The sequence below is a fragment of the Sceloporus undulatus genome, chromosome 3 (genome assembly GCF_019175285.1).
Source record: "Sceloporus undulatus isolate JIND9_A2432 ecotype Alabama chromosome 3, SceUnd_v1.1, whole genome shotgun sequence".
Taxonomy (NCBI): Eukaryota; Metazoa; Chordata; class Lepidosauria; order Squamata; family Phrynosomatidae; genus Sceloporus; species Sceloporus undulatus.
This window is the reverse complement of record NC_056524.1, coordinates 256,109,148-256,130,710: the sequence shown is the minus strand read 5'-3', so window position 1 is coordinate 256,130,710 and position 21,563 is coordinate 256,109,148. Positions and strand designations below refer to the sequence as shown.

General features: G+C 40.4%; 1 protein-coding gene across 1 annotated transcript in view; it reads right to left on the bottom strand.

Annotated features, from left to right (window-relative positions):
* Positions 1–21,563, bottom strand: part of FNDC3B (fibronectin type III domain containing 3B) — a 435,900-nt gene that overhangs the window by 88,726 nt on the left and 325,611 nt on the right. The window contains 8 exon segments of the mRNA XM_042458543.1: positions 1,483–1,658; positions 2,645–2,750; positions 3,340–3,458; positions 5,171–5,242; positions 15,833–15,971; positions 18,159–18,245; positions 19,944–20,118; positions 21,172–21,296. Coding sequence (XP_042314477.1) covers positions 1,483–1,658; positions 2,645–2,750; positions 3,340–3,458; positions 5,171–5,242; positions 15,833–15,971; positions 18,159–18,245; positions 19,944–20,118; positions 21,172–21,296 — 999 coding nt within the window.

Here is a 21,563-nt window from a genome sequence, read left to right as displayed (position 1 = left end):
ATGTACATCCGATTTGATTCGATAGATTTCATAATATCAAAACCTTTAACATGTTGGTTCTCAGTGCCCTACCTTAGACCATCTAAACAATCTCCCAAAGTAATTCAATACTGAAATTCAGGATTCAGGATTTTGAGATTTTTATCTGCTCCTTTCTGACTTACTCTTCCCAAATGTCTTACCAGATCCTAGTTTATTTATAGTACACTTTTCTATATAAAATGGTACTCAATGCAAATAAGTGGCGCAGTGGTTAAATGCCTGTACTGCAGCTACTCACTCAAAATCATAGGGTTGCGAGTTCAAGACCAGCAAAAGGGCTCAAGCTTGACTCAGGCTTGCATCCTTCCGAGGTCGCTAAAATGAGTACCCAGATTGTTGGGGGCAAATTAGCTTACAGTTGTAAACTGCTTAGACACTGCTTACATGGTATGAAGTTGTATATAAATAAAGCTTGTTTGTTTTGTTTTTTTGTTTTGTTTAATAATAACTCAAACAACTGAAAAGATAACCTTGCAGCATGCAGCTCTTACCCCCCTAGTTAAAAAAAAAGAGCTGATTGCCTCCTTCACAGTAAGCACACTAAAAATTCTGCACTCCATATCTGAAATCCTATGAGTGTCTAGCTCCACATACCCAGTTCCACATCCTCCTACCAGCTGCCAGATGTCAAGCCCTGAAGGAATCCCTGCTGTTGACATTTATTGGTGGGGAAGAGAAGAAGGTGTACTCTCTTTCCCTTCCTCCAGGAGCTCAGAGTAGCCGGATCATCATGGTTTGTGTTGCCCCTTCTGCTTTCCTTCTAGTAAGGAAGAGGAAACAGCACTCCCTCCCAGCATTTGACAGCTATCGGGTATGGGAGGTTTTGGAACAAAGTGCAAGAGCAAGAGACAAATCCCTCTGTGTGCCATGTCCAGAAAGGGACTTACATTGTTATATTAACAGGAAGCCAACCTATGAGTGACATTCGAGACATATAGCTAATGGCAACTTGTAGCTTGTTATGTAAGATATGTACCTACCCTCAGCAGACCTCAATCCTCTGGCAAGCACAAATGGGGAATGGTGCTTCCTCAAATATTGAGGCCCCAAGCTATTTAGGGCTTTAAATTTCATCACCAACATCTTGAATTCAGACCAAAAGCCTATTGGCAATTCTTTTATTAGTGGCATTACATGCTGTCCAGTATTCCAGTCAGCAAACGAGCACATTATAGTACAGTAGTTTAATTGTGAGGTTACCACAATTATGGACTACTGTGGTTAGACTTGAGCTTGGCCCTCTATCAGGCATGCTGTATCTCACTGAGAATTTTTTTTTAAAAAAAACTACCACCTCATTAAAAGTGAGGCAAGATAGGAATGAAATAAATAATTGCATGCATTCATGACAGAGCTGCAGTTTCAACCATATTTCTTCCAAGGTCTGGTATCAGTCACACAACACTGTTTATACATCCTGACTTGGTATAGCTTCCTTACCCCTCCATCATTCAGAGCTCTCACTCTGAAGTGATACGTTGTTCCAGGAAGAAGACTACTGACAGTGCACTCGAGATCCGAACCATGATAAACTTCTGAAACCAGTTCTTCAGGTCCAGTCATTTCTACACTATATGCAGAGATATGATGACTATTTTCTGAAACAGGGGGAGCATCTGGAAAAGAGACATTGCAATAATCAGTATAACTGCCATAAATTGGTATTGCTGTTGTACCAGGTGCCAGAAGTCCAAAAATGCACAAAGCATTGTACTTATAATTTCAGTGCTCTCATCTAATAAAAAACAGCTGAGACACCTAATGTCGTTCAGGTGTTTTGGACTGCTACTTCCATAATCTCTCACCAATGGTCATGGTGGCTAGGTTTATAAGATCAATAAGTCTATAATTTCTGGACAGTACTAGGTTCTCTACTGCTGATATACATGACTTCTTGAAAAAGGTACATGCACTGCATCCCTTGTGTATCACACATGTCTACAAACTATCATCATTTCATTAAAACCCAGAAACATAGATCTACAGTTGTTCACAGGTTGATGCTTCCTCAATTTTTTTCAAAGGAAAAATGGTCCATAACACATTTCAGAGACCTTTAAGAACGAGTGTCTGTATTTTATACTCTTTCTCTACCTGTCCATCTGTACTAGTATATTAAATTTAATGTCAGAAGACATTTTCAGTTACATTGGACATATTACAGACATCTAAGCCCATATATTGCTGTCTCCAGTGAAACTCACATTGCAAGAGCAAAGAACACATAAACAACTTGCTACATTTTGTGAGACATCATGTGTGTGTTGTTTGACATAAAAAAACCCACTGTCATCAAGCTTCCTCTTCACTTTAAAAAACTGTAAAATATCTCTTTTGTATAATGTAATTGCTGGTAACTTTCATATCAGTGGGACAGTGAATATGTTTCACATTTAGTCCAAACCTTTAAAAGAACCAAAGTGCTGAAATTATTTTAGGGAGACAGTTCAGCAGCTTGGGTAGCTCTTTTGAAGTTCAGACTCAAGTCCAGAGCAGATTCACTTCCACAATGAGATGGAAGATTTTCTACTTTTCTATGGGAACCTAGAATGCACTACAAGTGTTGGTTTAAATGACAGTGTACCAAGTTCCTCCAACTTACCCCATTGCAGCTGCACTTCTTTATGCTTTGGTTTCCCGAGCACTCTGGGTGGTTGGCACTGGCCTGGTGCAATGCTTAGTGTACGAACAAGTAAACTTTCAGAACACTAGTGGGGAAGAAATGAATGTGAGCTCTACAGAAGCCATATTTGGGGGTTTACACAACATGATTAACAAATATACAAAAAGGGAGCTGGACTGATAGTCCTAACAGTCATAACACTGGGCCTCATCTGAACTGCCAAAGGACAATTTTGGCTTAAAATCCCAGGTCAAGAATGAAGTTCATTGGGTTAGTGTGAGCCAATAATCCCCCCCCCCCCCCCCCCCCACCTTTTTTTTCAGAGCCACTGTGAGGTTAAAAAGGTGCTGCCTTGAATTCCCTGGAAGGAAGGTGGGAGGGAACAAAATGCATCTAGCAACTCCATATAAAATATAACAAGATTTGGGGAGACAGGAGGTTTTAAAAATATATGAATGGTTTATATTCTTACAACTAGCAGAACATAACCCCAAGTTTGAATGAAAATACACAAAGTACTAGGGGATGGTAATCCACTACTATTTAGCACACATATATAACCAAAACATACAGCAGTTGTAACATAGAACACAAGCAAAGCTTTTTAAAAAGGTATGCATGGTGATGAGAGGAGCTGAGCATAAAAGCAGTAATCATTATTTAACAATATTTACCTGACTGTGTCCACCAGTGCTAATACAGCATGCCCGGAGCTTATACAAAGTGCCTGGTTTCAAGTAAGTACACGCACATTCTGTAGCGGTTCCTCTGTATGCCACTGCCCATTGATTTGCTGTAAAGTTAATTGGACTCACTCAGATAACTGATAAACAACTCCTATAGGACTAAGGTACTATTTAGACTTCATTAAGTTACAGTCCTCCCAGCGATTTACAGCAAATGGATGCTTTATGGGAACAAATAGATTATGGACCATTCCCAAGAAGGACCCTTTAACCACTAAAAATATCAGCTTAAAACAGTAACCCATTAGGAATGCATAGGTGGAGATTTTGTTTTGTTTTGTATTGTTGGATTTATTTGTCACATATAAGAAGCATTATTCTTTCTTCTGTGAGACCATTTATTAGTTTAATAGTTCAGACACTAAGGCCCCATACAGACAGGCCAAACTAAAGCTGCTTCGGGTCAGTTTGGAAGTATGCTGTTTAAATGATGCATGTGTCTAAGAGTCTGGAAGCTGCACCAAAGCCACAATCCAATCCTAAGGACTGGAGCACAGCTTTGACGTGTCTTCTGGACTCTTAGGATGCATGCATCATTTAAACAGCATACCTTCAAAATAACCCGAAGCAGCCTTATTTTGGCCTGTCTGTATGGAGCCAAAGTTTTGTGGCCAGTTATGGAAGACTAGACATAAAAATAAAAGTTTGAAGATACAAGAAATCCTTAACATATCCTAAAAACAATAATGGTACCAGACTTACCTGACGCCCCATTTGCACCTGAGCAGCAAAGGGCAGAATTGTACAATCAGGGCTAAAATGTGCCATGTGCCAACTTCTCCATCCCATGTCAGCTTGCTAAGACCTACCCAACAATCAACCAATTATAGCTCCTGATAGGCTGCTGGTTCCCACCACTCACAGGGAAATCATACAGTGGCTTATACCCATGTGGGATCCCAGCTTCTGTCACTTCAGGCTCTCTCCATCAGTCAGGCTAGTGGTTTGCTATCAGCTGACATTTGGGGTGCCTGATAGTGATATCCATCCCTATAGCAAGCCAACCCCCTCTTGGGTGCAATCAATAAAAGCTGTGCCCTGCTTTAGTTCCAAACTAATGTGTAATTTCATTAGAGTGTATTGCCCCACTTTACTGCAGAGGACTGCAATTGCTCTAGCCAGCCTTGGCCAAGACCAGTTTTGCTGCAGCTCTTTGTGCTAGCTGAAATTTCTGAGTATTTTTCAAAGAGAGACCAAGGTAGAGGATGTTGCAGTAATCTGAAAGAGATGTAACTAAAGTATGTATCACTGCAGCCAGATCAGACCAGGAATAGGCACATATTGTGCATTAGCTTTAGTTGAGCAAAAGCACTGGCCACTGCAGAAGCCTGAATATCCAGGGTCAGGGCTGAATCCCAGAGTGGTATAGTGTTCAGAGTTAAATTACACACCATTTCAAAGTGTTGTTAAGACTTTGCTCTCAGCTGATGACATTCAGTGTATTCAAATACTGTAATCATAAAAAACAGACTACAGTGGTACCCCGGGTTATGAATTTAATTCGTTCCGCGGCGCCGTTCGTAACCCGAAAGATTTCGCAACTCGAAAAAAGGCTTTCCGCTAGCGCTGGAAAGCCGCGGCTTTTAAATTTCGTGCCAAAAAGCGCCGAAACACACCGAAAAAAATTTCGTAACCCGAAAAAACCTTCGTATCCCGGAACAGTTTTTTCCAAGCTAACTTTTTCGTACCCCGGAAATTTCGTAACGCGATCAATTCGTATCCCGGGGTACCACTGTATAGGTATATTTGTTCAATTTACCTTCAGAGCTTCCTTCTGAAACTTCTAACAGATAACTTAGGATTTCTGAACCACCATTATCCTCAGGAGGCTCTGTTAAAAAAAAAGAAAATGATGTTAGAAAGTAAAAGAGAAAAAAAGAGGGGCAAGCAATTTCTTTACAAGTAAATATTATACTCCAAATCTGTTGTGGCTGTTGAAGTAATAAACCAGGAGGAAAAAAAATTAATAGTGGGAGTATATGCACCCCAAAATAACAAAAGCAAATTCTTCAGACAGCTACTAGAAGAAATCCAAGAAGCAGCATATGAAAACATTATTATGCTTGGAGACTTCAATGGGGTAATAGACCCCAGAATAGACAAAAGCAATATAAAGCAAACTTTAGACTTTCAAGGTAAACTTCCTAAAACCTTCTTCTCATTAACAGAAGAATTGGATCTACAAGATATATGGAGACTTAAAAACCAAAACGAAAAGGACTTTCACTTTTTCTCAAATCGTCATAATTCATATTCAAGAACTGATATGTGTTTCGTGACAAAAAAGCTATGTAAAATGGTGCACAAAGCAAAAATCCAACCTAAATTAATATCAGACCACAATCCGTTGGTGATAAATATGAAGGGTTCTAAAAGTGAATTTATTTGGAGGCTCCAAAATTATATGTTACAGAACAACTTGATTGTAGAAGAAGCGCGTAAGACCCTTACGTATTATTTTAAAGAAAATGATAATATAGAGACAAAAGAAACCATGATGTGGGCAGCCTCGAAAGCAGTAATGAGAGGTTTCTTTATACAGAAAAAAGCAGAAATAAAAAGACAAAACGAGAAGAAAACTCAAGAAATAACTCAAGAAATTAAGAAAAAAGAATTGGAATTGCAAACAAGACAAATGGATAAAAAGCTGCAATTAGAAATAAAAAGCCTCCAACAGCAAATCTTGCAAAAGTGGATTAAAGAGCTAGAACAGGGGTGCCCGGGGCCCAGGGGCTGGATGCGGCCCGCCAAAGGATTTCTGGAGGCCCAGGGCCAAACAGTCAGGAAGAAGAGGATGTCCCGGCTTCCAGAGTCCTCCCTGATTGCACAGGGCTTTGGAGGATGGGAGCAATGGAGTCTTCCCCCAGACTTCCCAGAAGAGCTTTTGCTGAGGGCAGGCTTACAGCTCCTCTCACCCCAGAGGGAGTGAGGCCCTGAGGGAGGAGCTTTTTGCAGGGCAAGCGGCAGAGTAGAACCGGGAGGGCAATTAGAGAGAGCAGGGAGCGAGAGAGCAAAAGAGCGAGAGAGGGCGGGGGTTTGGTTCATTAAGGTAAGGGGCCCAGGAGGAGGAGACTGCCGTGCCTTTTTGCCAGGCGGCCTGGGATTCAGGATCCTCGTCCTTGCAAGGCTGCCCGCCTGGCAAAGCCCCCAGGCCACTCAAAGGTTAGCAACTCAGCAGAAGAGGAGGAGGAGAGGAAAAGAGACAAGGCAACCCACCCACTGCATTGTCCTCCTTGTCCTCTGCCGTGTCATTAGAGTGGCTTGGGGTTTTTACCAGCCTTGCCACTCAAAGATGAATGGCTTGGCAGAAGAGGACAATGTGGTGGACAGGCTGACATGTCTCTTACCCCCGTCCTCCCCCTCCTCACAAGGTTGCCCACCCAGCGATGGGGGAAAAAGACAAGAGAGGATGGGAGAAAGAGACAAGGACACCTGCCCAGCGTGTTGTCCTCCTCCTTTTCTGCTGAGTCGGCGAGGATGCCCGCCTGACAAAACCCCCAGGCCACTCAAAAGCGAACGACTCGGCAGAGGAGGAGGAAGACAATGCAGCGTGCAGATGTCCTTGTCTCTTTCCCCATCCCCCTCTTCCTCTAGAAAGAAAGAAGGAAGGAAGGAAGGGAGGGAGGAAACAAAGAAAGAAAGAAAGAAAGAAAGAAAGGAGGCAGAATAGGAGGAAGAAAAGTAAAAAAAAGAAAGGAGGGAGGGAGCAGGGAAAGGAAGAAAGAAAGATTGGAGAAAAGAAAGAAAGAAAGAAAGAAAGAAAAAAAGAAAGGAGGGAGGGAGGGGATGCCTGCCGCTTAGTAGTGTGACCAGACTTTCCCTCCTTTTCCTGGACATGTCTCCCATCTTGGTCTTCCTGTTCAGGAGGAGGGATTCCACAATATCTTCCATTTTGAGCATGGCTAAGAAGTATGGATTTATATTTATATGCTTCCAGCTTTTATTTGGTTGTGTCCTCCATTTTGCTTGAATGCCCTATATTTCCCCTAAATGTCCTACATTTCACTGTCCTAAATCTATTGGTGGCCCAAACAACCTAGCCGACCTTAATTTTGGCCCCTACCTCCTTCCAAGTTGGGCACCCATGAGCTAGAACAAAAAATGAAAGCTGCAAAAGTAAGACAATTCCAACATGCAAATAAAGCTGGAAAATGGTTGGCCTTCAACTGAAGAAGAAGGAAGAAATGTTGGTGATAAATAAACTAAAAAAAGGGTGAAGACTATACCACAGACCAAAAAGAGATTAAAAAAACGATCATGGAATATTATGGAGACCTATATAAGAGTAAAAATAACGATGTAAAAGATATAAAAGAATATTTAGACAACACCACTATTGCACCTTTTACACCCCAACAGAGAGAATTGTTGGATCAACCTATTACAATTCAAGAAACCAAAGAAGCCATAAAAATAATTAAAATCGGGAAAAGCACCGGGGCCTGATGGGTTCTCTGCCCAATATTACAAAGAATTCGTAGACACCTTAGCTGAACCTCTGCAACAAATAATGAATAAGATCAAGATTGGAGAACTACCCCACTTGGGATGAAGCGACCATCACTTTGATTCCAAAAGAGGGATGAGACCACATAACTCCAGCCAACTTTAGACCAATCTTTCTTCTAAACGTGGACTATAAGATTTTTGCCTCTATATTAGCAAAGCAGCTAAGAAAGTGTCTGGATGAATGGATACATGAGGACCAACGGGGGTTTCTACCAAAGAGGCAGTTAAAAGATAATATTAGATATGTGGTAAACATCTTAGAACATTATGAGGTCCACAATGTGAAAAAACTTGCTCGAGTTTTCTTGGACATAGAGAAGGCTTTCGATAATGTTCAGTGGCCACTGATAAAACAGACACTGGAAAAGCTGGAAGTGGGCCTGAAATTTTTGGAATGGACTATGGCGATATACTGTAAACAACATGCAAAAATTATTGTAAATAGTGAAAGAACAGACCCCATTGAGATACAAAAGGGAACTAGACAAGGTTGCCCCCTTTCCCCCCTCTTGTTTATTATGGTTTTTGAATTGTTATTGCATAATATAAGAAAGGAGGTTAATATAAGAGGAGTTAAAGTAAAAGGTAGCGAATTTAAACTGCATGCGTTTGCGGATGACCTATTAGTATCATTGAACAACCCATTAGAAGATATATCAGTTCTACAAAGGGAACTAGAGAGATTTGGGAAGATATCAGGTCTAAAAATGAATAAGGAAAAAACAGTACTGTAATTGTAACAAAAAACATGAAAGAGGGAGAAGACATGGAATTGAAAAAGATTTCTGGTCTCCAAATAAATAAAAAGGTGAAGTATTTGGGTATAGAACTGTCAAAAAAGAATACAGATTTATTCAAATTTAATTATAACAAAACTTGGACAAATATTAAAAAGGAAATGAAAAGTTGGATGAACATCAAACTATCGCTATTGGGAAGGATAGTGGCAGTTAAAATGACAATCCTCCCTAAATTATTATTTCTTTTCCAGTGTATCCCAATTTTCCAAAACAATTCAGTTTTCTCTAAATGGCAGAAAGATATAAATTCTTTTGTGTGGGAAGGGAAGAAACCAAACATAAGATTAAAATATTTGCAGGACTCAGTAGACAGAGGAGGTTTCGCACTTCCAAATCTAAATCTATACTATGAGGCTAGTGGAATGATCTGGCTAAAAGATTGGCTAGAGTTGAAAAACAACCCCCTTGTTGAAATTGGAAGGTTCAAACTTAAGATTTGGGTGGCATGCTTTCTTGTTTTACGATAAAGTTAAGGCAAATAAGGATTTTAGAAACCATCTTATTAGAAAAGCCATTTATAGAATTTGGATGAAATACAAGAAGCTGATTTGTAATAAAATTCCAATATGGTGTTCTCCCCATGAGGCACTCTTAAAAACTGATCCATTAAGAAATGAAAAATGGCTGAAATATACAGATCTGTTGAAACCTCTAAAGCAAGCAACATGGGAAATGAAATCACTAGAGGAACTAAAGAAATAAGGGAAGATAAACAACTGGTTTATGTATTTTCAACTAAATGAACAGTTTAAAAAAGACTTTAAAAACAGGGGGATAACAAATAAAAAATCAGATTTGGAAGAAATTATCTGGGCAAAAAAGGGGCAACAATATTAGCGTTATATAGATGCCTTTTGAAATACTATACTGAAAATGAATTAGTCAAAACAAATATGATTGAATGGGCACAAGATATTGGGAGACCATTGAACCTGGAGCAATGGCAAAGATCTTGGACTAAAATAATGAAATATACCCTGTGCCAAGATATAAAAAATTTTTGTTATACATTGTATTATAGATGGTACCTCACGCCTGTGAAATTGTGTAAAATTTATGGAAAACATGACAGCAAATGCTGGAAGTGTGGGAAAAAGAGAGGGAAACTATTTCACATTTGGTGGGGGTGTAAAAAAGCAAAAAGATTCTGGAGAACCATTCGTAAAACAATTAACAAAATATTAAATATAAACTTAGAGAATAAACCTGAAATTTATTTGTTAAATATGCTTAATGATGAATTGGAAAAGAAATATGGTTGTGTTCTATTCTATATGATATGTGTTGCAAGAATGGTATATGCAAAAGCTTGGAAAAGTAAAATTGTTCCAAAAGTGGAAGAATGGATATTGAAATTGCAGGAAATAATAGAGTTAGATAAACTGTCAAGAAAATTGAGAAAGGAAAAAATAAACATTGGCTTACCTGGTGAGATGTTTGTTTTAAGCGATGGAGACGAAGGCATCCTTGATGTATGGGTTAGACTCTGTGGCTCGCTCTAGGTCAGGCAGGAAGTAGACAAAACTTTAGAGGCGTGTCCACAGGATAGGACTAACCCCCAAAGCAAGTTTCAGTTAATGTAATAGCCTAGAGAAGGAAGGTTTCTAAGAACTCTCAAACAACTAAGAACCAAATTTTAGGGCATCTGAAAAAGACCCAGTAACCAAAAAACTGTAAACGTCCAACGGGACGAGAAAAAACACTAATGGTTGACCTCAATAACTGGGTGCCAGGAGATCAAGACCAATCAGAGGGAGGGGAGGATGCCTTCATCTCCATCGCTTAAAACAAACATCTCACCAGGTAAGCCAATGTTTATTTTTCCAGCGATGGAGAGAAGGCATCCTTGATGTATGGGATATGGCATAGCTCCCCAAAAATAAGGGTGGGTAGAAGGAGATTGAGTTAATGAGGTACTACAGTCTGTAGTACCCTTCTTCCAAAAGCCGCCTCAGATGACTGGAAGGAGTCCAGGCGGTAATGTCGGACAAAGGTAGATAGATGTTGAGGACCATGTAGCTGCCCTGCAGATCTCTTCTAGAGAGGCATTAGTGGAGAGTGCCGCCGAGGTTGAAGCACTACGTGTAGAATGAGCGAAAACAGTTCCAGGAAGAGGCTTTGCAGAATCTGTATAACACATGGATATGCAGGACCTGATCCATCGAGAAAGTGTAGAAACGGACACCTTTTTGCCCATGGAATTTTTGTGGAATGAGACAAAAAGGCTGTCAGTCAAACGGAACCTTTTAGTTCTATTAATATAAGTGCAGAGAGCCCTCCGAACATCCAGTGTATGCCAGGTCTTTTCCAAGTCTTTTTTGGGTTGAGGGCAAAAAGAAGGTAGGATGATATCTTGGGACCTGTGTAATGTAGAGTTTATCTTGGTTATAAAAGTTGGATCTAGTCTTAGCAACACAGAGTCTTCTCTGAACACGCAGAGCTCTTTGCGTATGGACAGGGCGCCAAGTTCTGAGACTCTCTTGGCCGAGGTGATGGCTGTGAGGAATAGAACCTTCCAGGTAAGGAATTTTAAGTCTATGTCTTTTAGTGGTTCAAACGGAGCTTTGGCAAGAGCCGAAAGTACCTTGTGTAGGTCCCAGTTAAGGTATCTGTATACTGTGGGAGGTCAGATGAGAGTGGCTGCTCGAAGAAACCTTCTGACATAGTAGTTGTTGGACAGTTTGTTAGCGTGTTTTTGAGGAAAAGCAGAAGTGATGGCAGAGAGCTGTCTTTTGAGAGTGTTGGGCTTAAGACCTTTATCAAGTCCTTCTTGGAGGTAAGAAAGTAGAGAGCTCACAGATGCCTTGAGTGGGTTGAGTTTGTTTAGCTTACACCAACGGGCAAATGATCTGAAAGAATATTCGTATATTCGTCTGGTGGAAGGTCGTCTAGCATTGATGATGGTGTCTATCACCCTAGACGTGAGCCCTTCTTTTATCATATTTTGGCATTCAACCTCCAAGCATGAAGGTTGAGCCAGGCTGGATCTGGATGGTGAAACTGACCCTGGGATAGAAGGTCTGGGCGAAGCGGGAGCTTGAGAGACTCTGAGCTATTGTCAGGATCTCTGAGAACCATAGTCTTCTTGGCCAGTATGGGGCTATTAGAATTATTGTCGCTCTTTCTTTTCTTGCCCTTTTTAGGCACTTGTTGATCATGGACGTTGGAGGGAAGGCAAATAGAGTCCCGTCTGGCCATGGGGCATGTAGAGCGTCCATTTGTTCTGCTCCTTGAGTTAGGAACCGAGAGAAGAAGCGTGGCAGTTGATTGTTTATGGGTGATGCGAAGAGATCTACCAGGGGCGTTCCGAGCTTGTGTGTCACCATGTGAAAGACTTGGGGATGTAGCTGCCACTCTGACTGGTCTATGTCCTGTCTGCTGAGCCAGTCGGCTCTCATATTTAGAGTCCCCTTGATGTGTTCTGATCTTACTGTTTTTGTATGAGCGAAAGGAACCCTGTCCCTGGCGAAAGGATTGCTTTTCATCTCTTTTGGGTAGTGAAGGTAAGGCTTTTTTCTTGTCCTTGGTTTCTATGAGGATGGGTTCGAGTGAGTCTCCAAATAGTTTTTGTCCACTGAAGGGGGCCATGGTGAGGTTTTGTTTGGACTTGGCATCAACCGTCCAGTTTTTTAGCCAAATCTGTCTCCTTACTGGGACAGATGCTGCTTGAGCCCTGGCACTCAGTTGCATGATGTCAAGAGAAGCATCAGAAGAAAAAGCCAACACCTTGAGAAGTTTATTGATGCCCTGGCGTAATTTAATGTTGCCCTTAGGTACCTCTTGGATAAGGTCTCTAGCCCAAGTAAAAGCGGCCCTGGAGAGAATGGAGACTGTAGATGCAGCCCTGATGGCTGTGGAGGAGGCGTCAAATGATTTTCTTAAGGCCGAATCAGCTCTTTTGTCTTGGTGGTTTTTTAGGGCATCGTCTCCATCTTTGCAGTAGACCGCGGACGTGGTCAAAGCTGCAACGGGAGCATCAACCAAGGGGACTTGGAGCTTTGACATGACCGATTGGGGAAGGTTATAAATTTCTTTGAATGATTGAGGATTTGGTCTGGCTGTGGCTGGCTTAGACCACTCTTCCCTAATAACCTTCAAAAAATCTGAAGTAAAGGGGACCTCGATAGAAGGGGGCCCAGGTTCTGGGAAGGAGTCGCCCTTTCCCTGGGGAAGGTCTGTGTCCTGAGTTTGAGGGATGGTAGCATTTATAGGCAACTCAAGAGTTTTTATTGCTTTTTTCAACAGGATTTGAAAGTCCTCTTGGGGGAAAAGCCTGCTGGAGGAGGGTGTGGGATCTTCTCCATCATCATCATCAACAGATAATTCGTCAAGGGGAGTAAGCCCTCTTCACTGTGAGATAATTTGTTTGAAAGGTCCTCTGCATCATCCTCATCATCAGAAGAATGCAGAATAATGGAGGCTTTGGGCTTTTTTGATTTGTGTTGTTGGCCAGTAGGTGGCGCTGGTCACTTAGTTTTTGTCTTAACAGCAGCTGAAGAGGAGCCCGGGAGACTTTTCCCACCCTTTTTGTGAGGCTTGAGGGCAGTTTTTCTGGGGGTGAATTTTCCCCTTTCAGAGGGAGGGATGGAATCCAGGGAGGAGCGGGCAACTGGAGAGGAGGAAGAGGAAGACCTTGTCCTGGTTGGGGCTCTCTGGGCAGAGGCAGGGATGCACTGGGCTGGAGCTGGCTGAGAGGTAGGGAGGGAAGGCTGTCTCCGGTGGTCTGAAATGGTGCCAGTCATCCCCAGAGAGAGGGGAAGGGCTGCAGGACAGGGCTGTTGGCCAGATAAAGCTGCAGCTTGGAAGGAGATGAGGGAAGCGATTATGGAGGAGAGCTCCGGTGGCAATGCTTGCAGCGGGGGGGGGGGGGGGTAGTACTCACACCCTGTTCTGAGTCCTCCAATGTGGCCCAGGTCCGGTCTTTTTGCTGGAGGGTGCAGTGGGGCCTCTGTAGGTTCGGAGACGAGGGTTCTCTCTCCTCCGACCTGGCCCTGGCAGCCCTAGCAGCAGGCTCCTTGTCTTCATAGGGGCTGAGAGAGTGACTGGGTTGCTCTCTAGCCAAGTTCAGGGAATCACAGGACATGCCTGGGCTGTCCTCCTGATCCCCAGCCCCTGACATCGTTGTTGGTCCCCTGGCAGTCCAAAGAGACAGGAGAGGGGACAGATAGGAGGCAGAGGCAAAAGGAGCAGGAGAGAAATAAAGTTGTTGTTGTTGAAAGAGATAGAGGAGGAAAAGCAGAAGAGCTGATCTGAAAGCGTCTGACCAGAGCAGAGGCAGAAACGAAACTGAAACTTGCTTTGGGGGTTAGTCCTATCCTGTGGACACGCCTCTAAAGTTTTGTCTACTTCCTGCCTGACCTAGAGCGAGCCACAGGCTCTAAGCCATACATCAAGGATGCCTTCTCTCCATCGCTGGAAAATGGCTAATTTTTTGGAGAAGTGGAAACAGGTATTTGAATATAGAGAAAACAATTTGGGAAAGCAGGCAACTAGCATATGAAAAGACTGGTAAAGAAATAAAAATGAAAGAAACAAATAGTTGTATGGTAGAAGAGTCGATAAGTCATAGATGTAAAGATAACAAGATAAACGGTACAGACAAAGGAGAAGGAGTATGATTTAATTTTTACATTGGTCAACCTATTATTTTACTTTTCAGATAGTAAAGAGCCTTACAGCGGCTAGGCGAAACTCAAAAGGAAAATTGGATCCCCCTGCTTAGCAAAATGAGATTTAAATAAAAATTGACGATATCTTGATATAAGGAACCGAAATTAAGAACAAGGGAAATACATTTGAGGACTTAACAATTTCCTAAGAATGAGATAGTAAACAGGTTGGACTGTGATAGCAGGAAGTTTTTATGTTTTATTAATACTACATGTATATGCATTGGTATGTAAAGCTTCTAATATATGTGGTTATATGTTTTATTGTGTATTTGTTCGTGTAATGTTCGTGTTTTTAAAATCAATAAAATTTATTAAAAACAAATTTGTTTTTTGAACAGGACTGGATTCTTTCCACCACTGGAATCAGTCTCAGGTCCAAAGATGACCCACCTGATTCCATTGAAATACAATCTGACAGCCAAGGAAACAGGTGGGACTTGGACAAGAAAAAGAGTTGGGCCTGTTACAGATTGCCAAAATAAAGCTGCTTCGGGTCTCTTTGGAGATATGCTGTTTAAATGCTGCATGCATCCTAAGAATCTGGAAGCTGCGCCAATGCTGCCATCCAGTGCTTAGGAATGGAGTGTGGCTTTGGCGCGGCCTCCGGACTCTTAGGACCCATGCATCATTTAAATAGCATACCTCCAAAGAGACCCAAAGCAGCTTTATTTTGGCAGTGTGTAACAGGCCTTGGTATCTTTTAGGAGAGGCAATAACTCCATCTTAATTTGATTAAGCTCACTTCTTGCTGACTTTTATGGGAATCACAGGCATGACGACCTTCTTAGTTCACTCCTGTACCTATCCTATGTTTCATATATTTTTCCCCCTGAAGTCGAAAGTCAGAAATACCACAATAAACCTATGGGAGCTGGATGCAATTGTATTAAAATGAATGCGTTTGGTTAAACTACTACTTCTTGATTTGTTTAAAAACACAAATGTAACAAATTAATTTTAAATGAACAAACATAAAACTCTTGTGTGTACATTGTGGAGATGAGATGAAGCTCAATACTGCTTCAGTTCTTACCCTAAGAGTTATACATGTTGTTGTTGTTGTTGTTGTTGTGTCCAAGCTGTTTCTGACCTAGGGAGACTGTAGGTGACCCTATCACAGGCTTTTCTGGGGCTGAAGTGTGTCATTCGCTCAATGTCATCCAGTGGATTTTCATAGCCAAATGGGGAATCGTGCCCTCTTCAAAACATGGTTTCTCTCTTAGACTATTCTAGTTGCACCTTACATGACTTCTGCTCCATTCATACCCACCTTCTCCCTGCACATTCACACACACACACACACACACTATAGAAGAAATTTTCAAGTGGAATGGAGAATGTAAGGAACCACTTCCATAGTGCCTTCTTGTACTACAGATATCCTTTTGGCTTCTAAGGTCTAAGATGAATGACAAATCCTAGAAATGCAAAAGTGCTTACCCCATTTCACACTGAAGCCATGAGATGTTATTGGCCCTTTAATAACAAGCCTGTTGGGAGGCCCTGGCCTGTCAGGGCTTGTGGTACAGACCAAAACATCACTAGGACTACTCTTCCCTTCTACGTTGGAGGCAATTAGCTGTGAAAAAAATGAACATGATTATCTGTATGTTCATTTGCCAAGTTGTATTATACAAAGGAATTTTAAGAAACCTACAATTGTATCACTTGAACAGGATGTGTATGAGGAAGAGCTCAAATACATTAATCCCTTCCCCCTTTTGAATCACATGCTGTATTTGTTTGCAGGTTCCAGGAATACACAAACATTTCCTCAAGAAGCCTCTCTACTAACAGAATAAAGTCTGAAGATATTTACACCAGCCCTTTCATGTATTCAATGTGCATGAGTCTTTTGAAGGGTCATGTGCCAAGGTAGGCCAGGTATGGAAAAATTCAGTCCATGGGCTGTATACCTTTCCCAAACCCTCATATACTCCTTTATTCTTTTGCATCAAGTCTGGCCTGTTTTCCATATGTAGAATGCAGAGGAAATGTCAGAAAGAAGATGGCATATACCACACTGAAAAAAAAGATTTGTTGACTTGTTTCTATTTCAGCAATGTATTTCTGCATCAAACACAAGGTAAACATGCATTTTAATATTTTACACACATACACACTGCAGTTTATAGCTGTCTTTTCTAGTTTCCCCTCCACAAACACCTATTTTTCTAGTGTAGCCACGCTTATTTCTTGACACCAAAAGCCAGCCTTGTAGCTGCTATCACGGTGCCTGCTTAAATAAGTATATGTGTACACACAAACACACGTGACTCTAATTTAGTCTTTGCATACACATTTCAGGATCAGCATAACCTCTGAAAAAAAGATGTGGTGCTTCTTTCTGTCAAGATACTAAACTTACATATGAAATTAAATGAATAATGTCAACAAAGGGAGAGTTCAGGCTTGATTTGCTCTGGGACCCATTTACTGGTCTTTTTAGTAGCCCCCCAGTATTCATAGAACTCTTCTCCAGCATATTTCAAATGAGTTGATTTGATTCTACCAGCTTTCTTCATTGTCCAGCTTTCACAACCATACATAGAAATGGAAAATACAATGCCATGGACAATCCTACCTTTAGTATTCAATTCTATATCTTGACACTTTAGGATCTTGATTAGCTCCTTCATAGCTGCCCTTTCAAGTCCTTGTCATCTTCTGATTTCTTGACTGCAGACTCTAGTCTGATTCATGACTGAGCTATGGTATGGACAATCTTGAACTGTTTCAATGCTGTCATCTGCTTTAAAGTTATGTAAATCACCTATGGTCTTTATTTCTGTTTTTTTAATGCTAAATTGTGAACTTATCTTTGAACTTTCTTCATTGATTTTCTTCAGTACTCCAACTTCAGTTGCAGTAATAGACTGCAACTTCCTAATGAACTCAACCGTCACTCTCACTCTTGCTCTCTGAACTGCCATATACATTTCTTTGGTTCACAAAGGCTACTTTAAGGTTAGTGATAGAATATCCTAGCGGACTAAATTTTGAGTCTATTCATTTATGATGTAAGATAGAACATGTCTCTTTATTCATTTGCTTTGGGCTAGCCTGCTTTCCATTCATAGAATGAAGAAAAGCATGGCAGACAGAAAATGGCATATATCACATTGGAAAAAGATTGTTGCGATATGTATTATTTTCTATTTTAGCGCTGCACTTCTACACAGAATAAACTGGCCAACCTCTTACTAGTTATCTTAAGCTTGTTTCAGTATCTCAAAAAGGCATATAGCTACATTGAGACCTTGGAAATATATGGAAAATTAAGTGATCAAGCAAGTAATTGACAAAAAATAAAACAAAAAATGAAATGTTGATAAACAACCTCTTTTTAAAAGATCCCATGGTATATGCATGAAGCTATCCTTATTAATATTTTGAGCCAATAAAATATCTCTCTGTACTGCACTTGAATTTTTCATGCCAAAAACTCTATACTAAACTATTGATTTTATATGGAGGAAGAGTAGCCCTAGGCTCTTACTTTTTAATTTGGGGATTTTTTTTAGCCAGTTGAATCATTGTTAACTAATGCTTGTTTGCAAACTATCTGATTATTACTTTGAGAATACTTTTAGGGCATAACTAGACACTGACAGCAAAACATACCTAGTAGTTAAAACTGCAACTACATTTCATCTCCTCTTCCATTCTTTCCCACAGTATATAATATAAAGTCTGTGAAATAGCAATATAATGCTCTGAGTTCTCCCAAAGCTGATAGTAGTGTGAAAAAGAAGTGAAAACCTACCCTAAATTTATATTGTGTGCTTCTTTTAAGATTTTTCACAGTACAGGTTTGGTCTTCTCCAGTGTACTTTGGATGAAACACACTATCCTGAAGCATAAATAAGGCAACAAGTTAATGAAACAGTATGAGTTTAGAAAAAACACTAACAGTAACATATTGCCAAGTATCATTGCCATTCAGGGCATCAGAAGCAGTTTGGAAAAGTTACCTTTTTTGCACTGCAACTACAAGAATCCCTTAGTCATCATGGTTACCACCATGCTGGTTGGAGGTTCTAGGAATTTATGTCCACAAAATTAACTTTTCGAAGATATGATTAGAGAAGTTGGTCTTGTATTATGCAGTCCATTTGCAGTCAAAATTTTCTCTTTCCAAATTTACTGCAGGATTTTGTGGTTCTGATCCTCCCCACCTCTACCAGCACAGTATGACATTAATGCATTAATGCATGAGGAATAGACTGAGCAGGGGATAAGAAAGGAATGTGTGGACCCAGGCTTGGTTGTGGACTGCCAAACTGTTGTTTAGTGTTCCAAGGGAGCCAGCTGAGTGACCTTTATAAGGGGAAAACCCTGGAAGACTGATGCTTGCAGCTCCAGAACACTAAATTAAAATCTGACACTGTCTCTCAAAACTGCCCTGTATTTTATTTTCCTTCTGGACTCCTGTTGCTTGTTTTCCTGCTAAAACCTGTAACACCATCCAAACCTAAACTTCTGCTCTCTGATGTATGGAATCTGTATGTGTACCATAAGGTTAGGCTCTTATCCAAACCTACGGCATAGATTTTAAGTGTGTTCCTTTACTTTGAGAAGTAAACAGGCTCCCTCTTCTGTTAAGAAAGGGAAATTGGAAAGACAGCATCCCTCACTGTGAGAGATGCTTCCACCTATTCACCAAGCACATAACAGACTGTGTTTTGCCATGGCAATGAAGCACGATAGAATATTTGGGGGGATATGGGGGAGAAAATAATAACTGTGGAATATACCATTTGTGTGGCTCAATAACAAGAGCTGATATAATAGCAAGTATGGAAACAAGGCTGAATCAAGGCACTGACAATACAGTATATTATGAAAGGAGGGGGAAATATACCAGTGATACAATTTGTATTGTATTTACTGGTTCATACTGGCCAAACAATTTAGAGTGATTTTATTACATTTTGCCCTGAAATCTTTGTACATATACTTATGCTCTATCACCATCGAATAGGATGTCTTCCAGAATTATTCTGGGCCTCTTCCAATAATATAGTTCCATGTTCTCACAGCAAGAAGGCTTATATAGTCAAAGTTTTATAGAAATGCTGAAGTACTGCACTTTATCTCAGTGCATATGATGGATAGGATAGGTTCAGATGTTAGATATAGTAAGTGAGAAGAAATCTAAGTTAAATCTTTCTTTGCTATGGATTTGGACAGTGCTTCTGTAAGTTATGAAAAGTCATATAAGAACTTCAAGTTTTTTCATCTGGAGACTGACCAGTAATAAACAGGATCCAAACTCCAATCTGCAGCCTCATCTTTATTCAAGCAAGACAGGAGCTTTTGCCTCAATGGATATTAAAACAGGCAAATGTACACAAGATGTAAAAGGTGGTTAGCCAGGGAATGGAGATGAGGAGAAATAGTGTATACATCTAATATGATGGTAAGTTCTTTGTCTGTTGATCTCAACTTCGTGGGAAGATAATTAAATATGGGAGGAGGGAGGGATGAACTCTCTAGGCCCCTTAGCCCAAGACATTTTTAGATATGTCTTTATTAATTCAGAACTTACATTGTCATCCTCCTGAATCTCCAAAGTGTATGTAGTCACTTCTTCTGGCGTGCAGCCCTCTGCTTTATTCCACTGTAGGGTGATCCATGTGACTCCTGCTCGGACAAGTCTTGGAGCAGAAGGCATCTGAGGAATATTCCCTGATGTGTAACATACCACTTCTTGGCTAAAGCCACTGTGAAGTAACAGAAGAAACAAAAGATTTTCATTACACAAGGTCTGTAGAATCCAATGTAAAATGGAGAATGCCTTGGCTGCATTTTACTTTAACTAACCTCTTTATTTACTATATGCACACTGTGCATATATATGTTCCACATTATACGGTTGTTCCTCAATATTCATGGATTCTGCAGCAACAGATTCAACCAACCACAGTTCACACCCCCAAAATTCAAAAAACAAAAACAAAACAAAACAAAACACAAAAAACAAAACAAAAAAACAAAAAAACAAACTTGATTTTGCCATTTTATATAAGGGACACCATTTTACTACACCAGTGTATATAATGGGACTTGAGCATCCACAGATTTTGGTATCTATGGTAGGTCCTAGAACCAAACACCAGCAGAAACCAAGGGCCCAATGTATTTAAAATCATACAAGCAAGGTATTAGGCAGATCAGAGCTTGCAATTAGTATTAAAGATAGCATATTATTGTTAACATTAATTCTAATGACAATTTTCTACAATTAACAGTTTCCATTATTATTATTAAATACTCTATTACTTTAACTGTTAATAATATGTTATTTCTACTTTTTTATTAAAATCAGTCAAAATTCTCCAAATGGTTCCCGAAATCCCTCAGAATTCACCAAATAATTTTATTAAAATCAGCCAAAATCCTACAAATTTTCATTGACAGTTGCAGTTCAACATCTGAAAGGCTGCACAATTCTCAAGATTCTGCTTTAAGAATTAGTTTCCTGACAGATGAACATTGGTTTGTTTTGTGTTGGAAATGTCATTTATTCTCACCTGATGCTTTCCCACAGTCTACTATGAATTTAGGCTCAAATGCATGTGCATTCCCTCATTGAGCAAAATATCTCTGAAACCACAAATCCCCCCACTGTGAGAAACAGGATACTGAACTAGACAGGTCTTTTGTCAGATCCAGTAATATTAGCTCAATTTTAAATTAAAAATTCAGGTTCATGTTAAAACACACACACAGCCTTCACTGCTGAGCCACAGTAACAATCAGAAGTGACACTTTACCTAATGCCCATGTCATTCCGAGCTGCTAATCGAAACGTGTAACCCACAGCTGGACAGAGCTTCATCACCTTGTAATGTTTCTGGCTTCCATCATAACATTCTCTGAAAATATTGCTTCTTTTTCCCTGAAAGGAGAAAGCATATACTTTATTCAAATTCATGAAAATGACTTTTTTGAATTCCAAGGCAAGAACATGGCCTGGACTCCAGCTTTTCAGCAACTGCTCACCATCATATTTGAATGCACATGCACAGCTCTTTATGACTGGTATCCCACTGGACCAAACCACTCACTAAATTGACTGCTCTTGGCACAGTTTGACCATCTTCCTGTTTGCACAAATTGGGAGAGGGGTAGTGGCAGGAAGAGAACAGAAGTAGCTCTGAACCAC